At 39.8% G+C, this 21,579-nt stretch overlaps 1 protein-coding gene across 1 annotated transcript in view; it reads left to right on the forward strand.

The window, feature by feature from the left end:
- Positions 1 to 21,579, forward strand: part of LOC118649821 (disintegrin and metalloproteinase domain-containing protein 5-like) — an 80,757-nt gene that overhangs the window by 56,588 nt on the left and 2,590 nt on the right. Inside the window, exons 15-19 of the mRNA XM_036297236.1 lie at positions 3,395 to 3,485; positions 4,077 to 4,296; positions 8,624 to 8,710; positions 9,652 to 9,763; positions 18,686 to 18,842. Coding sequence (XP_036153129.1) covers positions 3,395 to 3,485; positions 4,077 to 4,296; positions 8,624 to 8,710; positions 9,652 to 9,763; positions 18,686 to 18,842 — 667 coding nt within the window. The remainder of the gene's footprint in view (positions 1 to 3,394; positions 3,486 to 4,076; positions 4,297 to 8,623; positions 8,711 to 9,651; positions 9,764 to 18,685; positions 18,843 to 21,579) is intronic.

The raw sequence follows: 21,579 nt of genomic DNA on the forward strand, positions 1-21,579 counted from the left end.
AAGATATCAATTAAATCCATCTGATCTAGTGAGTCATTTAGAATTTCTGTTTCTTTGCTGATTTTTTATCTAGAGGATTTATTCAGTGATGTCAATGGGGTGTTAAAGTCCCCTACTATGATTTATTGCTGTTGATCTCTCCCTTGATATCATGTAAAAGTTTTTTTAAAAATGTATTTGGGTGCCTCTGCATTGGGTGCATATATGTTTACCAGAGTTATATCCTCTTGTTGTATCAATCCCTTTAGTATTATGAAGTGGTCTTCCTTATCTCTTGTTATGGTCTTCACTTTGAAGCCTATTTTGTCAGATATAAGTATTGCTACCCCAGCTTTTTTTTCATTTCCATTTGCCTGGAAGATATTTTTCCATCCCTTCATTTTTAGTCTGAATGAGTCCCTTGTTCTGAGGTGGGTCTCTTGTAGACAGCATATATATGGGTCATGTTTTCTTATCCATTTAGCCACTCGATGTCTTTTGATTGGAGCATTTAGTTCATTTATGTTTAAGGTTATTATTGATAGATACTTGTTTGTAGCCATTTTTTTTTGTGTGCCTGTGTTCCTTTTCCCCTTTCTATTCCTTCTTTCTACAACAGTCCCTTTAGCATTTCTTGCAGTGCTGGTTTGATAGTGATAAACTCCCTTAGCCTTTTTTTGTCTTTGAAGCTCTTAATTCCCCTTCAATTTTGAATGATAGCCTTACTGGATAGAGTATTCTTGGATTCATTTCCTTGGTTTGCATCACTTTGTATACTTCATTCCAGTCCCTTCTGACCTGATGTGTTTCTGTTGATGAATCCTTTGATAATCTAATGGGATCCCCTGTAGGTAACTTTCTGTCTCTTGCAGCCTTTAAGATCCTCTCTTTGTCATTAATGTTTGCCACTGTTATTATGAGGTGCCTTGCTGTGGGTCTCTATGGGTTCATCTTGTTTGGGACTCTCTGTGTGTGTGTGATGTTTTTATTACCCCAAATCCTGGAAGTTTTCTGTCATTATTTCTTCTAATAGGTTTTCTAAACCTTGTTTCTCCTTTTGTCCTTCTGGAACCCCTATTATACATATGTTATTTCATTTCTTGTTGTCCCAAAGCTCCAGTAGGTCCTCTTCCTGCTTTTTAATGTTTTTATCCAATTGCTGTTCAGATTGGGTGTGTTTTTCCTGCCCTTTCTTCTAATTTGTGAATTTGTTTCTCCACTTCTAGTCTACTGTTGAAACCTCTGTTATGTTTTTATTGTAGCTATATCACTCTTTATTTCCTCATGATTCATACATAAGTTGTTGATTTTCTCATTCAGCCAGTTTAGAAATTATATGATCCTTACTCTGAATTATTTCTTGACATATTGCATGCCTCTGTTTCATTTAGTACCTTTTCTGGTGACTCCTTTTCCCCTTTCCTTTGGGGGTTGTGTCTTTCTCTCCCCGTTTTTGCTCTCACAGGAGGATGTAGGTGCTGAGCCATGTAGGGCCTGGCTGCAGCGGTGGGCTCAGTATTAGGATCATGCTCTCTGAAACTTCCTGGTGGGCCCAGGTGCCAGGACACAGGAGGCCTGTGATTAAAGCGGCAGGCTTGGCATGTGGGTTGCACAGTCCCAGACTTGTTAGTGGGCCCAATTGCCAGGTCATGCAGTACCTGGTGATTGAAGCAATGGCTTTCCAGACGGGTTGTACAGTTGCAGGGCCTGGGGCCAAAGTGGCTCACGGTAGGGGAACATGCTCTAGAACTCACAGGAGCCTGCAGCTGCGGGGGATGGAGTCCCAGTGTCTGTGGGTCTGCAGATGAGGTAGCCGGTCTTTTTTCAGAGTGGCTGTAGGTTCTGGGGTGATGTCTGAGGCCAACTGGATATTGGTGAGAGTGGGCTTATAGTCACAGAAGCTCTCCCCTTCAAGATAGCATGGTTTCTGTGTCAGAGCTGGCCACCTCAGGAGTGACTGCAGAGGTTCAGGGCCTCCACACCTGGAGAGCCCAGTCCACCAGCCCCTGAAAGTCCTGCAGGATCTAACTGTCCCTCACTCAAACACACATACACACCACACATCCATCCATTCCTCTTTTGCTCCCTCACTCACTCACACTCTCTTCCTTACTACTGTCTTTCCAGCCACCATTTGGCTGTCCTCTGATTTTTTAAAATGCACTAAGGTGTTATTTAATTATTGAGTTTTTGTTCCTATACTCCCTTAAAATTTCCACTATCACAGTCTTGGTCCTGTATATAATTTGAGGAGAATTGGTAAATTTAAATTGGATTTAATCAAAGCAATATTTTTATTTGGGCAAAACAAACAGAAACTTAATTTCTTACTGGGCATGTTCAAGAGAATGTCTTGCCCTGGCTGGTGGTTCTCGGTTGTTAGAGTGTCAACCTGCACACCAAAGGGAAGAGAGTTCGATTTCAAGTCTAGGACATACACCTGGGTTGTAGGTTTGATCCCCACTCTGGTCGGGGCAAGTATGGGAAACAACCAATCAATGCATCTTTCTCATATTGATGACTCTCTCTCTCCCTTTCTCTCTCTCTCTCTTCCTCTCTCTCTCTCTTTCTCTCTTTCCCTTCTCCCTCCCCTCCTTCCCTTTTACTCTCACTAAAAAATCAATGGAAAAAAATAACCTCTGGTAAGGATGAACAAAAACAAACAAACAAACAAACAAAAGAGTAGGTCTTTTAATAAGAGAAAAGGCTGATTATGGTAGATTCTGCTCTCTATTTTGACTGTTTACGAGCAATATATATAATAGATACATTTATATAATAACATGATCAACCCAACCCATCTCTACCTCTAAATCACCCAGTCTAAGTGATGAAGCAGTTATTGCATACATTTGAATTATTCTCATTTTTAAAATTAGACATAACTAAATATATAAAAGGGCTGAAGTAGATAAACATTTATGTCCTTCCTATTTTTAAAATTCAACAGTTCTTATTTAGTGATTGTTAGGATGCTTTGGAACAGAGATGAGAAATCTAGTATGGAATAGGAACAGTTAAGTGATCTCTGGGTTTGTTATCAGTATTTCATTATGGATATTATTTCCCTCCCATTTTCTTTAGAATAAGAGAAAACTCTATTTTCACATTGGATAGGGAATGAAGGGATACAAGTGATCAATTTAGCAAAAATAAGGTTGCTCATTTTAACAATATAGAACCATTTGAATCATGTTGCTGTTTACTTTATCTGTTTCATACAGAAGAAAGTCTAGCAGGCTTAAAATGACGGGGTCTCTTTTTAATCCTAGTTCTACCCCCTGCTACTATTTAATGCAAGGTAAATTATAAACCTCTGTAGGGAATCACATTATAATGTCCAGTGTGAGTTTATTATTTCTTCAATGATAATTGTAATTATGTATTATAACTTAACTTATTTTTTTTCTTTCAGCTGCTAGAGGTGGTCAATTTGCTTGTTATGATGAGATAAATTCAAGAGGAGATAGATATGGAAACTGTGGAAAAAATTTTTGTTCTTTTCCGTATGTATTAGGCAATTCTAATTTTGTTTGTAATGTAGCTTATATGTTGCTAAGATCCTAGAATATATTATTATGTACAGTCTAAAGTGGTATTTTGTACCAGGTTTTCTTTGTTTCATTATCTGAGAACAATGTTATTACCTATTGCCTACAAATAACATGTGCCTATAATGTTACAACAACAATGACCATAAAATAGCCTCTGTTTATTGTTGTGATGAGCTAGGCATTGTGTTAGGTAGTTTATATACATTATATAATAAATATATTTAATGCATCACACATTTATAGTAAGAGCTATTCTATTTTACTAATGAAAAAAAATTGAAGACCAGCAACCATTGGTTTAAATATCAGAAGCCAATATAGGAGAGATCAGAGTCATCAAATTGCAAAAATCATTAATCTTTTCCCTTGCTACATTGCCTCACAAAACAAAAAGGCACACATCATACATAACTCAGTGGACTCAGGAAATTACTGAGAAAACTCTTGAAACCTGGATTTAAGTCAGTGACATGCCTTTTTAACTTAGCCATATCAGCAATCTATGTTAATATGAGAATTTTTTTTTCTGCCTTATGCTTCTAGTCATGTCATGTGTGGAAAATTAGTTTGTGCCTGGCCACATAAAGCAATAGTATCAAAAGCAAATTTATCTGTGATTTACACACAAATACGAAATGAAATATGTGTGTCTACATTTCTAAGATCGGACAGGATACCTGCCAATGACATAACAACAGTAAATACACCTGAAGATAGAGATAAAACATTTACAGAAGATGGCACTTCGTGTGGTCCTGATATGGTAATTAGAACTATAAAATTATAAGTGTTTTCAACATCTTTTATGGTTATCCTCATTTTGACAATATACCAACCAATGAACTTTAAAATAACCTGATTGAGGCATCATTTACATAAAATTCACCTATGATAAGGGTGTAATTCATTGCTTTTGATTAATTTAGAGTTGTACAACCATCACATCTTCCCTCTTGCCCACTTGCCCATGCCTAGCCCTAAGCTACACAGCCAGTTTCCTCTGTTAACATTTAGCACTAGTATGATACATTTGTCATAATTAATAAACTAATGTTGATGCATTATTATTAACTAAATCTAGTAGTACATTCAGATTTCCTTAGCTTTTACTTAATGACCTTTTCTAGGATTCAGCCCAGAGGACCACTTTGCATTTATTTGCTGTGTGAATTTAGGCTCCTCTTAACAGTACAGTTTCTTAAATGTCCATCTCCCCCTCCCCCCTTTCTTGGGAAGAAGATCACATCATATCAAATATACATGCTTGTTGATATTAATTTTGATCACATGGGTGTGGTAATATTTGACAAATTTATCACTGTAAATTATTTTTTCTTTGTATATTGTACTTCATTGAAAGAAATTACTATGCATAGCCTACACCTAAGGAGTAATAAGTTGTGTTCCACCTTCTTGGAAATTCAGTATCATTCAGTATCATTAAATCATTTTGAATTCTGCATAGTTTTGTCTATTTTTCTCTATTTATTCAATCATATATTTGTAGCAGTATGGAATCCATGGATATTTATATTATAGTTTTGGTTATTATCCAGTATGACTTTTTTTTATTGTTCAAATTGTTCTAACTGGCTATTGGGAGTTCTTTCAACTTGTTTCTATGTTGCTTTGACATACTATTATCATTGTGTGTGCTTTTCTTTTGGAGTGCTTCCTTACTTTCTGGAATGACAAACTGTTCTAGGTCCATTTTGTATATTTTGTGTCTTAGTTCCTAGAATTTGCATTCTCCCAGGAGTCCTGGTTTATTTTAACTAGAAATGCCAGTTAGAAACCAAGATCTAGGGCTAATTGTGCTTTTGCTACTGGAGTTTCACTGGTTTGGCCCTATCAGTAGACAGAACTAGGAAATATGTATCTGACTGGTGTGGCACAGTTGGCTGAGCATGATCTCATGCACCAAGAGGTCACTGATTTCATTCCTGGTCAGGGCACATGCTCCAGTTGCAGGCTCAATTCCCCAGTGGGGGGTGTATAGGAGGCAGCTGATTGATGTTTCTCTCTAATCAATGTTTCTATTTCTCTCTCCCCTTCCCTTCTTCTCAAATTAATAAAAACAATATTTAAAAATATTTTTTCCAAATGTTTTTAATTTCTTGCTCTCTCTTCTCCTTTTAGCACACCTATGATGTGAGTGTTTGAATGTTTGAAGTTGTCTCAGAGGCTTTTTGCACTATCTTCATTCTTTTTTAATTCTTTTTTCTTTTTTCCATTTGATTGTATACTTTTTGCTTACTTGTATTTCAAATTGCTGATTTGATTGCAAATTATTCTTTATTTCAATTAGTGTATCCTTCATTTACAACTGGTTCTTTTTTATGGTTTCTGTTTTTTTCATACTATTGAAGTTTTCACTAAGTTCCTTGAGCATCCGTATAACCATTGTTTTGAACGGTGTCTGGTAGTTTGCTTGTCTCCATTTCAATTAGTTCTTTTTCTGGAGATGTCTCCTGTTCTTTCATATTGGATCTTTTTTTTTGTTTCTGCATTTTGGAAGCTTCCCTGTCTTGTTTTTATGTATTAACTAGAGCTGCTACATCTTCTGGACTAGCTGGAGTGGCCTTCTTTAGTAGGTGCCTGTAGGCTTCAGTGGCACAGCTTTCCCAGTCAACTGAGCTGGGTGTTCCAGGCACCCTGATGTGGACTGTGAGAACTGTACTTTTGTATTTGAGCTTTGATTACTGTTGGCATGTCACTGGGAGGAATTGACCTCCCAGGCTAATTGGCTGTGAAGGCCAGCTGTGACTACAGAAGACCAGCTGCTGCTATACAGGAGCTGACCCTACAAAGCAGAATTTATTTTAGAGGGGCTTTGGTCATCATCTTGAGTGTGTTGTTTGTGGAGGTGGGAGGCTTTTAATCTAGTGTAGTCTGAAGCTGTTAACTTGGTACACTGGCTCTTAGGACTTCTGGGAGGCCCAAGGTCAAGGTCATCCACTGTCTATGATCCGCCTGAGGTACCTGGCATGAGCTACAGAGTGATCTGTAGATGGCTGTTACTTGTGCTGGGGTTGAAGGTGCCCAGGAGAGGCCAAGCTGCAAATCAAGGCTGTTTGCTGCTAGTGTTGAGCCTGGGACCATTTAGCAAGAGGTACAGGGTACACAGAGGCTATTCAGGGGTGGGCAAACTTTTTGACTCGAGGACCACAATGGGTTCTTAAACTGGACCGGAGGGCCGGAACAAAAGCATGGATGGAGTGTTTGTATGAACTAATATAAATTCAAAGTAAACATCATTACATAAAAGGGTACGGTATTTTTTTTTTTTTTTATTCATTTCAAACGGTCCGGATCCGGCCCGCGGGATGTAGTTTGCCCATGGCTGGGCTAGATGCTACTTGTTTGAGAGATTTTAGGAAAATCTGAAGCATGAGCTGCAATAGTCCATTTGTATGGGAAAGCCTCTGGAAACAGCTGAGGGGGACCAGCAAGTTTGGTGTGCCAGGGTGTCAGGGAATCACGAGGGCAGGGTGAACAGACTGAGGCAGTTTGATGGAGACTCAAATATGGTGCCCACCTGCCTGCTTGGGCATGGGGGGACTGTCTCAGTAAAGAAACAATGGCTTTCACTAGCACTTTTTTCTAGCAATAAGCTGATACCCCCCAGCTTTTGCCCTGATGCCAGACTATTCAGTTCCTGCCTATGTGTCTCTGATTCCTTTCAAGCTGCTATCCTAGCTGTAACTCAGAGGGAGTGGCCATGTTCAGGCCTTTAAGGGGAACTGCCTGGGACTCCAGCACCACTCCATCTCACTCAGCCACAATCTCCACTGGTTTGGATAGTAAGAAGCTATGTGGACTTCTCCTTTTGGCACTGGAACCCTGGGCTTGGAGGCCTGGTGTGGGGCTAGGACCCCTTGATTCTCATGAGTAACCTCCACAGGAAAAGCATCTCTTCCAATTTTTATTTGCCACACATAGGTGTGGGAACAGCCAATTCTAGGTCTCTGCCCCTCCTACCAATCTCAATATGGCTTCTTCTTTAAATCTCTAGTTATAGGACATCAATGCTGCTATATTTCAGGTGGTTCTGAATGATGGTTGTTATGTAGTTGTAATTTTATGTGGTTGTGGGAGTATCCTCATACTAATGATTTTAAGACCTCAGTCTCCCATCAGATAGTACTCAAACCTGACTGCTCACAATAATTGCCTGGACCCTGTCCCAGGTATCTGTACTAATAATAGAGGAATATGCAAATTAGCTGGGATGCAATCACATAACGATCAATCAGGATGGGGGTGGGGCTGCAGCACAGAGCTCTCAGCATGCCTGCACCAGGGGTCTGAAGGGCATGGAGAGAAAGGGAGAGCAGATAGGCAGTTAAGGGGATCAGGCAAGGAGAGGAGAGCAGATAGGCAGTTAGGGGAATCAGGCAAGGAGAGGAGAGCAGATAGGCAGTTAGGGGAATCAGGCAAGGAAGGCAGAGCAGATAGGGGGATCAGGCCAGCAGGGGAGAGAAGTTAGGCAGTTAGGGGGATTAGGCCAGGAGGGGAAAGCAGTTAGGGGGATCAGGCTGGCAGGGGAGAGCAGTTGGGGCCATTAGGCCGGCAGGAGAGCAGTTAGGAGCTAGTGGTTCCGGATTGTGAGAGGGATCCTGGATTGGAGAGGGTGCAGGCCAGGCTTAGGGGACCTGTCTCCTCCCTCCCCCCGCCCCCCCGTGCATGAATTTCATGCGCCAACTGGGCCTCTAGTTTTGATATAATGGTCTCAGGTGGAGCCCAGGCATAGGCCTTTAAAAAATGTTCTTCAGTGAATTCTTAAACTTAAAGAACTAATCAAATAATTTTTTCAGGAATATATCTTTCTAAGAGGACTTCTGGAGTTAGATGGTAAGAAAATAAAATTTCCACCTTCTTACATATGATTACAACTTTATAATCTGAAGGTACATAGCTTATTTCACATTTATTTCAATGAATTTACAATTACTTTATTTTTTGGATTTTTATGTCAATCCTTGGTAATATGAATTCTGGAATTTTCTATAGTTTTTCATCTGTATTATCAATGTACACAATAGATTGCTTTCTGACTTTATTTTTCATTTCCTTTTGAATTGTTTTAGTATTGTATCAACTTTACCTGTAGGGAGATTAGACACATGGTTGATTATTCTGCATGCAACGATACTAGAGACTGTAATAACAAGGGAGTAAGTAATTTCAATTTTCATTTTAAGCTACATGTTTTGAAAATTTAATAAACAGTTTAGAGATTTACAAAATTATTTGAATAATTTTCTAAATCATTTTTATACTACGCAGTGCCATTTAATGATCTGTAATTTATAGCTTTAACATTATTTTACTAAGAAATCTTGCCAAACTATTTATTAAAGAAGATAAAGTAGAAACATTTAAGATAATTCTGGATGTATAAAATGTTTGGTAAATATGTGGGGTGGATGTGCTATAAGCACTATGTGTTACAAGATAACCAAAATCATATTAATTTTACAGAGAGAAGGCAGAAACTGGAAATAAAAAGGGGGGGGAGGGGTATATGAATTTTCTTGCTAGTCTTGCTTGTTAATTTAGGGTCTGGGCTGTTATGTGAAGCTAGAAAGTAAATGATAATTAATGGCATGTTACTGGTAATTGCCAATATTTGTGTTTGGCTACATGAAGAGTTGAAAGAATTAAAAAAATTTAACTTGGTAACAGAAGCTAGATGTGCTTTTTTTTTTTTTTAAATATATTTTATTGATTTTCTACAGAGAGGAAGGGAGAGAGATAGAGAGTTAGAAACATCGATGAGAGAGAAACATCGATCAGCTGCCTCCTGCACATCTCCTACTGGGGATGTGCCCGCAACCCAGGTACATGCCCTTGACCGGAATCGAACCTGGGACCTTTTAGTCCACAGGCTGATGCTCTATCCACTGAGCCAAACCGGTTTCGGCATAGATGTGCTTTTTAAGGTATAGATACTTTCAAGAGAAAATTTGTTGAATTGTTTATTTAAGATCAATTTTCTAGAATGGATAGCTTCTTTGGCATAAATTACCTGTTGAATAAGCATAGAATATTCATTTGTCTCTATTGTAAAACATCTTTACACATAAAAAAATGTTCTATTTCCTGATTATTCTAGGTTTGCAACAATTTCCAGCATTGCCATTGTGACAAAGGATTTGCTCCTCCTTATTGCAAACCACAAAAAAATGCATTTGGAAGTCAGGATGATGGGCACATATATGCTGGTGGTTAGTGTCTTTATCTAATGAATATACATATATGCAAACCCCTTAGACATGGACAATTGTGTGAAGACCAATCAAGGGGAGGTGTGGGTGGATGAAGGTGAGCAAAGGGAGAAGGGAAGGAGGACACCTATATTTATGTCAATATTAAAAATGTTTAATGGGAATTAACTAAGGAGGTAAAAGACTTGCACTCAAAAAAAATGTTTAATAAAAAATAAAAAAATAATATGGAGCAGAATGAATTAAAGTATAGATTACAAACTAGATTACCAAAGAATTGAAGCAAAAAAAAGTTTTATTTTTTTTTCATTTTTCTGATTTTCATTCCCTTTATTTTTTATTTATTTATTTTTTAAATTTTATTTTATGGTTTAAGGTATTACAAATAGTAGTACATATGTCTCCTTTTTTTCCCCATTGACCTTCCCCCACCCCCCCCATCCCCCAGCACATGCCCTCACCCACCACCCCCAATGTCTTGCATCCATTTGTTATGCTTATATGCATGCATACAAGTCCTTTGGTTGATCTCTTACCTCCCCCCTCACAATCCTCCTCAGCCTTCCTGCTGTAGTTTGACAGTCTGTCTGATGCTTCTATTACTCTGGTTCTGTTTTTGTTTATCAGTTTATGTTGTTCATTATATTCCACAAATGAGTGAGATCATGTGATATTTATCTTTCTCCGACTGGCTTATTTTGCTTAGCATAATGCTCTCCAGTTCCATCCATGCTCTTGCAAATGGTAATTTTCCTTCTTTTTTTTACAGCAGCATAGTATTCCATTGTGTAGATGTACTACAGTTTTATAATCCACTCATCTGCTGATGGGCACTTAGGCTGTCTCCAAATCTTAGCTATGGTAAATTGTGCTGCTATGAACATAGGGGTACATATATATCCTTTCTGATTGGTGTTTCTGTTTTCTTGGGATATATTCTATAAGATGGATTGCTGGGTCAAATGGAAGTTTCATTTTTAATTTTTTGAGGAAATGCCATACTGTCTTTCACAGAGGCTGTACCAGTCTGCATTCCCACCAGCAGTGCAAAAGTGTTCCTTTTTTACTGCATCCTCTTCAGCACTTGTCGTTTGTTGATTTGTTGATAATAGCCATTCTAACAGGTGTGAGATGGTACTGCATTGTTGTTTTGATTTGCATCTTGGATGATTAGTGACTTTGAGCATGTTTTCATGTGTCTCTTGGCCTTCAGTATGTCCTCTTTTGAAAGGTGTCTATTTAGGTCCTTTGCCCACTTTTTAAAAAAAATATATATTTTATTAATTTTTTACAGAAAGGAAGGGAGAGGGATAGAGAGTTAGAAACATCGATGAGAGAGAAATATTGATCGGCTGCCTCCTGCACCCCCCCCACTGTGGATGTGCCTGCAACCAAGGTACATGCCCTTGATCGGAATTGAGCCTGAAACCCTTCAGTTCACAGGCCGAAGCTCTATCCACTGAACCAAACCAGTTAGGGCCTTTGCCCACTTTTTGAATGGATTGTTTATGTTCTTTTTGTTAAGTTGTAGGAGTGCCCTATAAATTTTGGAGATTAAACCCCTACTGGAGATAGCACTGGCAAATATGTTCTCCCATGCAGTGGGCTTTCTTGCTGTTTTGTTGATGGTTTCTTGTGCTGTGCAGAGTCTTTTTATTTTGATGTAGACCCATTTGTTTATTTTCTCTTTAGTTTCCATTGCCCAGAGCTGTATTGGTAAAGATATTGCTGTGACAAATATCTGCTATTCTGCTGCCAATGGCTTCTGCTAAGATTTTTTATGGTTTCTCATCTTATGTTTAAATCCTTTAGCCATTTTGAGTTTTAGTTTGCTTGAATTTGATTTTTGTCTTTCAATTTGTTTATATGATGTATCATGTTTATTGATTTGCGGATATTATATCAGGGCATCCCTGTCATTTTTTGCATGTATCTGTCCAATTTTCCCAACACCATTTATTGGAGAGACAGTCTTAACTCCATTGTATGCTCTTGCTTCCTTTGTCAAATATTAATTCAGCATAATGGCTTGGGTCGATTTCTTGGCTCTCTCTTCTGTTCCATTTGTCTATATATCTGTTCTTGTGCTAGTACCAGGCAGTTGTGAGGACAGTGGCCTTGTAATATAGCTTGATATCTGGTATTGTGATCCCTACAACTTTTTTCTACTTCCTCAAGACCGCTGTAGCTTTTTGTAGGGTCTTTTTGTTCCAGATGAATTTTTGGAGAGTTTGTTCTGGATCTTGGAAGTATGCCATTGGTATTTTAATGGGAATTACATTAAATCTATAAATTGCTTTGGGTGGGATGGATATTTTAATGATGTTGATTCCAATCCATGAACACGGAATATTCTTCCCATTGTTTATGTCTTCATGTATCTCTGTTTTCGGCATCCTGTAATTTTCTGAAGACAGGGCCTTTACCTCCTTAGTTAAATTTATTCCTAGATACCTTAATTTTTGTGTTGCAATGGTAAATGGGATTGTTTTTTTTTGTTTGTTTCTCTTTCTGTGATTTCATTATTGTTGTATAAAAAAGCCATAGATTTCTGGGTGTTAAGTTTGTATCTTGCTACATTGCCGAATTCATTTATTAAGTCTAGTAGTTTTATGATGGAGTCTTTAGCGTTTTCTAAGTACAATATCATGTCATCTGGAAATAATGACAATGTTACTTCTTTTCCAATTTGGATGCCTTTTATTTCTTTGTCTTGTCTGATCACTATGGCTAGCACTTCCAGTACTATGGTGAAAGTGGGCATCCCTGTCTTGTTCCTGTTCTTAGGGGAAATGGTTTTAGTTTTTGCCCATTGAGTATGATGTTTGCTGTAGGTTTGTCATATATGGCTTTTATTATGTTAAATTATGTTCCCTCTATTCCCACTTTGCTGAGAGTTTTTATCTGGAAAGGGTGTTGGATTTTGTCAAATGCTTTTTATGCATCAATTGATATGATTATGTGATTTTTGTCTTTCAGTTTGTTTATATGATGTATCATGTTTATTGATTTGTGGATATTGTACCAGCCTTGCATCCCTGGGATAAATCCCACTTGGTCATGGTGTATAATCTTTCTGTTGTAATGCTGGATCCAATTTGCTAGGAGTTTGTTGAAGATTGTAGCACCTATGTTCATTCGGGATGTAATTCTCTTTCTTTATATAGTGTCTTTATCTGTTTTGGGATTAGGGTGATCCTGGCTTCATAGAAAGAGCTAGGAAATGTGCCTCCCTCTTGATTTTTTTTGGAATAGTCTGAGAAGGATACGTTTTAGTTCTTTTTTGAATGTTTGTTAAAACTCTCCTGTGAAGCTGTCTGGCCCTGGGCTTTTTTCTTGCTGGGAGCATTTTGATGACTTGCTTCAATTTCCTCTTTAGTTATCAGCCTGTGAGATTTTTTGATTCTTCTTGATTGAGTTTTAGAAGGTCATCTTTTTCTAGGAATATGTTCATTTCCTCTAGGTTGTAATGTTTGTTGGAATAGAGATGTTCATAGTATTTTTTTTTATAATCCTTTGTATTTCTCTGGGGTCTATTGTTATTTTGCCTCTTTTGTTTCTGATTTTGTTTATTTGGGTCCTTTCTCTTTGCTTCTTGGTGAGCCTGGCTATTGGTCATCAATCTTGTTTATCCTTTCAAAGAACCAGCTCTTGCATTCATTGATCTTTTGTATTGTTTTGTTTTTTTTAGGTCTCTATGTCATTTATTTCTGCTCCGATCTTTATTATCATCTTCCATCTGCTCACTATGGGCTTTTCTTGTTGTTCTCTTTCTAATTATTTAAGTTGTAGAGTTACATAATTTGTTAAATTGTTGTTGTTTTTTGAGGTAGGCCTGTACTGCTATGAACCTCCCTCTCAGGACTGCTTTCACTGTGTCCCATGGGTTTTGGATTGTTGTATTATCATTTTCATTCATTTCCAGGATGTTTTAAATTTCTTCTTTGATCTCTTTGGTAACCCAATCATTGTTTAATAGCATGCTATTTAGCCTCCAAGTGTTTGAATTTTTTAAAATTGTTTTTATTGTAGTTGATTTCTAATATTAAGCCATTGTGGTCTGAGAAGATGCTTGATATGATTTCAATCTTCTTGAATTTGGAGAGACTTTGCCTGTGATCCAATATGTGGTCTATATTTGAAAATGTCCCATGTGCACTTGAGAAGAAGGTATATTCTGTGGATTTAGGGTGAAATGTTCTGAAGATGTCAATTAAGTCCATCTGATAGTGAGTCATTTAGGATAGCTGATTCTCTGCTGATTTTTTGTCTATAGGATTTATCCAGTAATGTCAGTGGGGCATTAAATTCCTACTATTTTCATGTTGCTATTGATCTCTCCCTTGATATCTTCCAGATGTTTTTTTTAATATATAATTGGGTGCTCCTGCATTGGGTGCATATATGTTTACCAGGGTTATATCCTCTTGTTTTATTGATCCCTGTAGTATTATGAAGTGGCCTTCCATATTTCTTGTTATGACCTTCACTTTGAGGTCTATTTTGTCAGATATAAGTATTGTTATTCCAGCTTTTTTTTTCATTTCTATTTGCCTGAAAGATATTTTTCCATCCCTTCACTTTCAGTCTGTGTGAGTCTCTTGTTCTGAGGTGGGTCTCTTTTATACAGCAAATACATGGGTCATGTTTTCTTATCCATTCAGCCACTCACTATCTTTTGATTGGAGCATCTAGTCCAGTTACATTTAAAGCTATTATTGATAGGTACTTATTTGTAGCCATTTTTTCTTTGCCTGTGTTCATTCTTCTCCCTTTTTATTTTTTTTCTTCTTTTTACAACTATCCCTTGAGCATTTCCTGGCATGGTAGTGATAAACTCCCTTTACTTTTCTTTGTCTGTGAAGCTCCTGATTTCCCCTTTAATTTTGAATGATAGCCTTGCAGGATGAAGTATTCTTAGATTCAGTCCCTTACTTTGTATCACTTTGTATACTTCCTTCCATTCCTTTCTGGCCTGATATGTTTCTGTTGAGATATCATTTGATAATGTAATAGGAGATCCCTTGTAGACACTTTCTGTGTGTCTCTTGCAGTCTTTAAGATTCTCTCTCTGTCGTTAACATTTGCCACTGTAATTACGATGTGTCTTGGTGTTGATCTTTTCGGGTTAATCTGGTTTGGAACTCTTTGTGCTTGTGTGACTTTTTTGTTTCCCTAACCAGGGAAGTTTTCTGACATTATGTCTTCGAGTAGGTTTTCTAGCCCTTGCTCTTCTTCTTGTCATTCTTACACCCCTATTTTATGTATGTTGCTTTGTTTCATATTGTCCCAAAGCTTCCTCAGTCTCTCCTCCTGTCTTTTGATTTTTTTCTCCTATTGCAGTTCAGATTTGGTATGTTTTGCTTCCTGTCTTCTAATTTGCTAATTTGGTCCTCCGCTTCTCCTAGTCTACTGTTGAAAGCTTCCATAGTGTTTTTTTTAATTGTATCTATATCACTCTTTATTTTTTCTTGGTTCTAACATAGGCTATTGATTTTCTCATCCATCTGGTTTATGAACTGTATGACCCTTATTCTGAATTATTTTTCTGACATATTCTATGCCTACATTTCCTATAGTTCTTTTTCTGGCGATTCCTCCTTTTCTTTCCTTTGGTGGTGGTTCTTCTGACTCCCCATTTTTGCTCTCACTGAAGGATCTAAGTGTTGAATTATGTAGGGCCTGAGGCTATAGTGGAGGGCCTGGTGTTGGGTCTCACAGTTGCTGGTGGTGGCTTCTCCTCTTGTGGTGAAGGTGGGCAGCTGCTACTCTGGCAGGTGTGTGGTCACCAGCTGCTTTCCGGGGTTGTGGGGCAGCTGCTGGCTCCCCGTGTGGTCACCAGCAATGGCTGCTGACTTCCTTGATATGTTTGTGGGTGGAGTCTGTTGGCTCCCCACACATGCGTGCAGTCTCGTGCAGTGGCTGCTGGCTCCCCTCACATGTACAGTCGCAGGCAGTGGCTGCTGGCTCCCCTCACATGTATGGTCGCAGGCAGTGGCTGCTGGCTTCCCTCACATGTGTGATTGCAGGTGGTGGCTGTTGGCTCCCCTCACGGTTGCAGGTGGCGTCTTCTGACTCTCCGTGTGTGTGTGTGGTCACGGGCAGTGGCTGCTGACTCCCTGTGAGGTAGCAGACAGCAGCTGCTGCCTCCCCGCATGTGCATAGTTGCCAGCAGCAGCAGTTGGCTCCCCTGGTACATGTGGTTATGGGTAGTGGCTGCTGGCTCTCACCTTCAAGATGGTGCAGCCACTATGGCAGAGCCGGTGCTTCAGGAGAGGTTACAGCAGAAGAGGCTGCCTGGCCATGTGAGCCCAGTCTACCATCCCCTGAAAGTCCTGCAAGGTCTAGCTGTTCCTCTCTCAGACACACATGTCCACATACTCCCCTTTCGCTCCCTCACTCACTCACACTCACCCTCACTGCCATCCTCCCAACCACCATCTTGGAACCACAAAGTCCCAATCTATTTTTAAAATACATTTTTTTACTGTTGATAGTGTTACAGATATCTCCAATTTTCCCCCCTGTTCCCCCCTTTTTAAAACCTCCCGCTTTTTTTGATTATCTTATATATATTCCTAGTTTAAAATAGTGTTAATACTCATTGTTATATTAATGCTGTTAGAATCTTTCAGGATGTCTTTTATTTCTTTCTTCTGAATTATAAGGGTTCCAATTTAAAATTGGAAATTTCCCCTTCAGAATCTCTACTCCCCTACCCTAGGTTTCCTGAATATTGTTTTAAGATCAATAAGGACTGGATGAGGCTGAGTACAACTGGGGGATACTCCCTGTTCCAGAATGTATGGGAGCCCACCAAAAACAACCTGATTGTAGAAGAGGGATGTCCCCCTTACTCTCTTTTCTTTGGGGGCAAATAAATAATGAATCTCCTGGGCAGGCTAATCTGCAGCTTAGATACTAGGGAGTAGTCATACCTATGGTGACCCACTTTATAGAGAGCTAACACAAAGCTATACCAGATTATATATGAGATCAAAATAAAAGCATGATAATTAACATGTAAGTATACACATATATTATTTTCTCATAAATATGTGAATAGTTAAGTGCTGGAATGATTCCCCAAAGTATCTTTGGAATGAAATAGAAGAAGATTTGAGGCAGATTATGGGGGACTATTTTTTACCAGTGAAAAATGGAGACTCGGGGTAATTAATTAAATAAATAACACCAAACTAAAAGGAGAGCTAATAGAAAATATGCTTTCTTGGCTGTTAGTAGTAGAGTTTGTTAAAACTAGACAGTAGTATAAGGGAAAGAAGTAAGAGCAATTTTTCTGGTTCTTGGAAATTTTACTCATGCTTTTGAGGCCACCTCGGAATATATTACAGTCTTTTCAAATAACTCATGTAGTGTCATTGATCACCCAAAGATTATACAAGTAGCTGAGAATCAATCTGCAGCACATTGTCAGAGAGGTTGATCGTTCCATCTGATTTAGTGGCTTTCTGGTTACAAATATAATGTAATCCTTTTCCTAATAACACTGGGAACCTCAATCACATACACAAAGCAGACAAACAGAAAGTGTTGAACTTCCTACCTAGAACTCACTTGAAAACTTATGAGAAAAACTCACTTATGAGAAAAAGTCAGAAGCTTCGGGGCAGTTCTAATAGGAGTTTGTTGAGATTCAATAATCATAGATAAGTGTAGCTAGAGAGTGGCTCCTCTGCCTGTCTTCTCCTGTTTTCCAATTGGAAAAGAAGCGATAATACTATTCTGTATACATTAAAAGTAGGCAGACTAACAAACTGTGGAGAAAGTAAACTTGACACAGTATAAATCCAGAAAGGAGGCTACTATATATAAAGAGATGGAACCTGAGGAGCCACATTCTCAGTTGAGAATGAATAAGAACTGATGAGAAAAATGTAGATATTAGCATTAGTCAAAAGTGGGTTAATGCCAGGCTTAGCCATGCATTGTATAAAGTAATCCTAGAGCTGTTTTAATTTTTTATTGCTGCATATTTGATTAAACAACTTAGTTAAATAAGTTATTTAGTGACTATTAATTTTTAATTTTTAGAAAGAAATTGTTCTATATAATAAAAGAGAAACATGTAAATTGACCATCCCTCTGCTACGCTCACCAACCAATCAGGAGTGAGTATGCAAATTAACCTGACAATGATGGTGGGTTAATTTGCATACATAGGCGCTGGGCAGAGAGCAGAGTGGGAGAGCCGGAGGCTTGGGGGGACGTAGCTCCCTTGGTTGCTCCCAGCAACTTAATGTCTAGGAAAAATTAAAGGGAAGATATCCTAAAACTTCCAGGAAATCTCCACCAATGAAGCAAAGAAAAAAAATGCCTCTATTATTCTGTGAGCTACAAACAAAACTGGACTGGGGGGGGGTCTCAGACAATTCGCTCATATGGTTGTAAAGACAGACAGAAACTCCTGGATTGGAGAGGGCTCCCCTGAGGGCTCCCAGTTTGGAGAGAGTGCAGGTTGGGCTGAGGGACCCACCCCCAGTGCATGAATCTTCATGCACTGGGCCCCTAATAGTAATATAAGAGAAATTAAATGCCTAGGTTTCTTTCACACATTTAGGTATGATTCCAATAATCTCTGTGATATGCATGTTTGAATTTTGGAGAGCTGTATCAGAAAAGAATTGAAGAATGTTTACAAGTATTAAACATATGCTTCATGAAAAAACATTACCTTCAGTCAAAAATATGGTAGAAAATGGAAAATGCAAAATCATCAGTAAAGCACTAGTGACAATTCATTTTGTACATTAGTTGGTTTTGATTTTATAATATTCCTAATATATATGAATGAAATGTTTAGTGTTTGGGAATAGTGCTGGTAATGATAGCCACTCCACCTCTTCATTTGGGTAATAAAAAATCTCTGACATAATTTAAAATGGCCATTTTCTTTTCTAGGTAAAAGTTCATTGGCCCAAAGATCTGCTTCTTCAAAACGCAGAATTCAACTCATTTTCTACATTTCTTTACCTATGTTTGTCATTATTGCTGCTGTTTTAATAAAGCAGGATAAAATAAGAGATCTATGCTACAGAGGTGAAACTGGAAGTGAAAGGTATATATATCTCTATACTAATAAAGGGTGATATGCTAATTAGACTGGATGTCTTTCGGACGACCTTCTGGACATCCTTCCTGACAAAGCCGGGCCTGGGCAAAGCAGCCCCTGGTGCTGGGAGCCTGCGGCTGCGGCCGGACCAGGCAAAGCCACCCCTGGTCCCTGGCACCTGCAGCTGGCCTGGGCAAAGCCGGCCTGAGTCCCAGGTGCCTGCGGCCAGCCAGAGGGAGGGAAGCCTGGGTCCTGGGTGCCTGTGACCAGCTGGAGGAGGGAAACCTGGGTCCTGGGTGTGGGGGCTGAGCCAGAGACAACTGGGTCAATCAGGCCAGCAGGGGAACAGTTAGGGGTGATCTGGCAGGCAGGCAGGCAGAGGTGGTTTGGGGCAATCAGGCAGGTAGGGGAGACGTTAAGGGTGATCAGGCAGGCAGGCAGAGGGTTTAAGGGTGATCAGGCAGGCAGGCAAGCGGTTAGGAGCCAGTGGTCCTGGATTCCAAGAGGGATGTCCAGGGATTGGGCCTAAACTGGCAGTAGGACATCCCCCAAAGGGTTCCAGATTGGAGAGGGTGTAGGCCGGGCTGAGTGTACGAAGTGACTCCCTTCCTAAGTGTACGGATTTCGTGCACCAGGCCTCTAAAATATATATATATATATATGTATATGTATATATATATATATATATATATATATATATATATATATATATATCCTATCTAATAAAGGGTGAATATGCAAATTGACCATCACACCATCACAAGATGGCTGCACCTACAGCGGAGGTAGGGATTCCGTAACATAAGATGGCTGAGCCCACAGCAGTTGCTGAGTTCCTGTAATGAGCCTTAATGAGCAATCAGCAGGGACCTGAAGCTGTGTGGTGCTGGGCTGGGGCAGGGGACCTGAGCCTGCAACCCCCTGCCTGGTGGGGCTTGACAGGGGACCTCAGGCTGTGCGCCCCCACCCCAGTGCCAGGCTGGGAGACCTCAGGGTGCACCCCCCACCTGGCAGGGCTTGACAGAGGACCTCAGGCTGTGTCCCCCACCTGGCAGGGCTTGATGGGGGACCTCAGGCCGTGCTCCCTGCCCCGGCACTGGGCCAGGGGACCTGAGGTCATGCCCCGTGCCCAGTGGGGCTTGACAGGGAACCACAAGGCCATACCCCCTGCCCCAGTGCTACGCTGGGGGACCTAAGGCCATGCTCCCCACTTTGGCGCTAGGCTGGAGTACCTGAGGCCGTGACCCCTGCTCCGGTGCCAGGCCAGGGGACCTGAGGCCATGGCCCCTGCCATGCGGGACTTGATGGGGGAACTTAGGCCACACTGCCCACCTGTGGAGCTTGACGGGGGACCTCAGACTGTGTCCCCCACCCGCAGGGATGATGGGGGGACCTTAAGGCATGCCCCCTTCCCTGACCCGGGCTGAGGGACCTCAGTCCTCGCCCCCCGCTCCAGGGCTGGGCTGGGGGTCCCGATGCTGTGCCCCCCCACCCCAGCACCAGGCCAGGCTACCTGAGGCCACCCCCCCCCCCCCACCAAGTGGGGCTTGATGGGGTTGGGGCTGGTGGGTCTGGGTCTTGCGCAATTTTGTGGTGCATGTGGGTGGGCGGGGACTTGACTCTGGTTCCTGTGGCATGCCCTAGACTCTGACAAGAGGAAGATTTTCATATACATTTTACTAATTTCCTTTCATCTCTGACATTTCTATTATAGAGAAAGGGCAAATAGCAATGTTAAAATATTTTCTCTAATTAATTCCCTTTTAATGGACACGAATTTCATGCACCAGGTCACTAGTATATATGTAATTCATTAAATAAGCCCAAAAAAATGTGTTCAGATTTCATCAGGTATAATCTAAGACTATAAGTAAAGCAATATGTGGAGAGGCCCAGGGATATATTTAAAACCAGTTTGGTATCCTCTGTATGTTTTCTGGTTTTATTCATTTTACCACTAGGCTTGATGAGACTAGGTGGCACTTTCAGAAAATTAATGTTTGAGATAAGGAGTCTCACACCAGTGGGAAACACCTTTATTAGAGCACCTCTTAGAGATAATATTTATGAACCTGAATGTAAAGGCTATGATATTTTCAAGTTCTTAGAATTATTCTCCATCCCCAGCCAGAGTGGCTCAGTGGTTGAGCATCAACCCATAAACCAAGAGGTCACTGGTCTGATTCCTGGTCAGGGCACATGCCCCAGTTGTGGGCCCCCAGTGGGGCATGTGTAGGAGGAAGCTGATTGATGTTTCTCTCTCATCAATGTTTTTATCTCTCTACTCGTCTCCCTTCCTTTCTCTGTAAAAATATCCATAAAGACATATTTAAAAATTAATCTCCATAACTCTATAAGTGGGAGATCATAATGGTTTTCCAATGTATTATAAACTTTAGATATAGCAAATTAGTAAGTGAAATCACCACATTAGCTGTAATCAGTTACATAAATATTTATGAACTTAGAACACTTCCACTGCACAGCTCTGCTAGCTGTGTGGGTTACCCTAATATTCGAACATCATTATTGAGGCCGTTGTTAATAATTTACTGTATTTTCCTACAGAAGTATTTACCTCTCGTTTTGCATTCCAAAAATTGATAGGAAGAGCATACATAAAGTGTGTGTTATGAGAGGAAGAATGAAATACGTACAAATATATAGAAAATTTAACTGAAATCTTTGACTACTACTTAATGTTTTTTTTGGCTTAATTTGACCTGAAGAGTTAGGGATAACA

This window comes from Myotis myotis, unplaced genomic scaffold (assembly GCF_014108235.1).
Source record: "Myotis myotis isolate mMyoMyo1 unplaced genomic scaffold, mMyoMyo1.p scaffold_m19_p_3, whole genome shotgun sequence".
Classification (NCBI taxonomy): Eukaryota; Metazoa; Chordata; class Mammalia; order Chiroptera; family Vespertilionidae; genus Myotis; species Myotis myotis.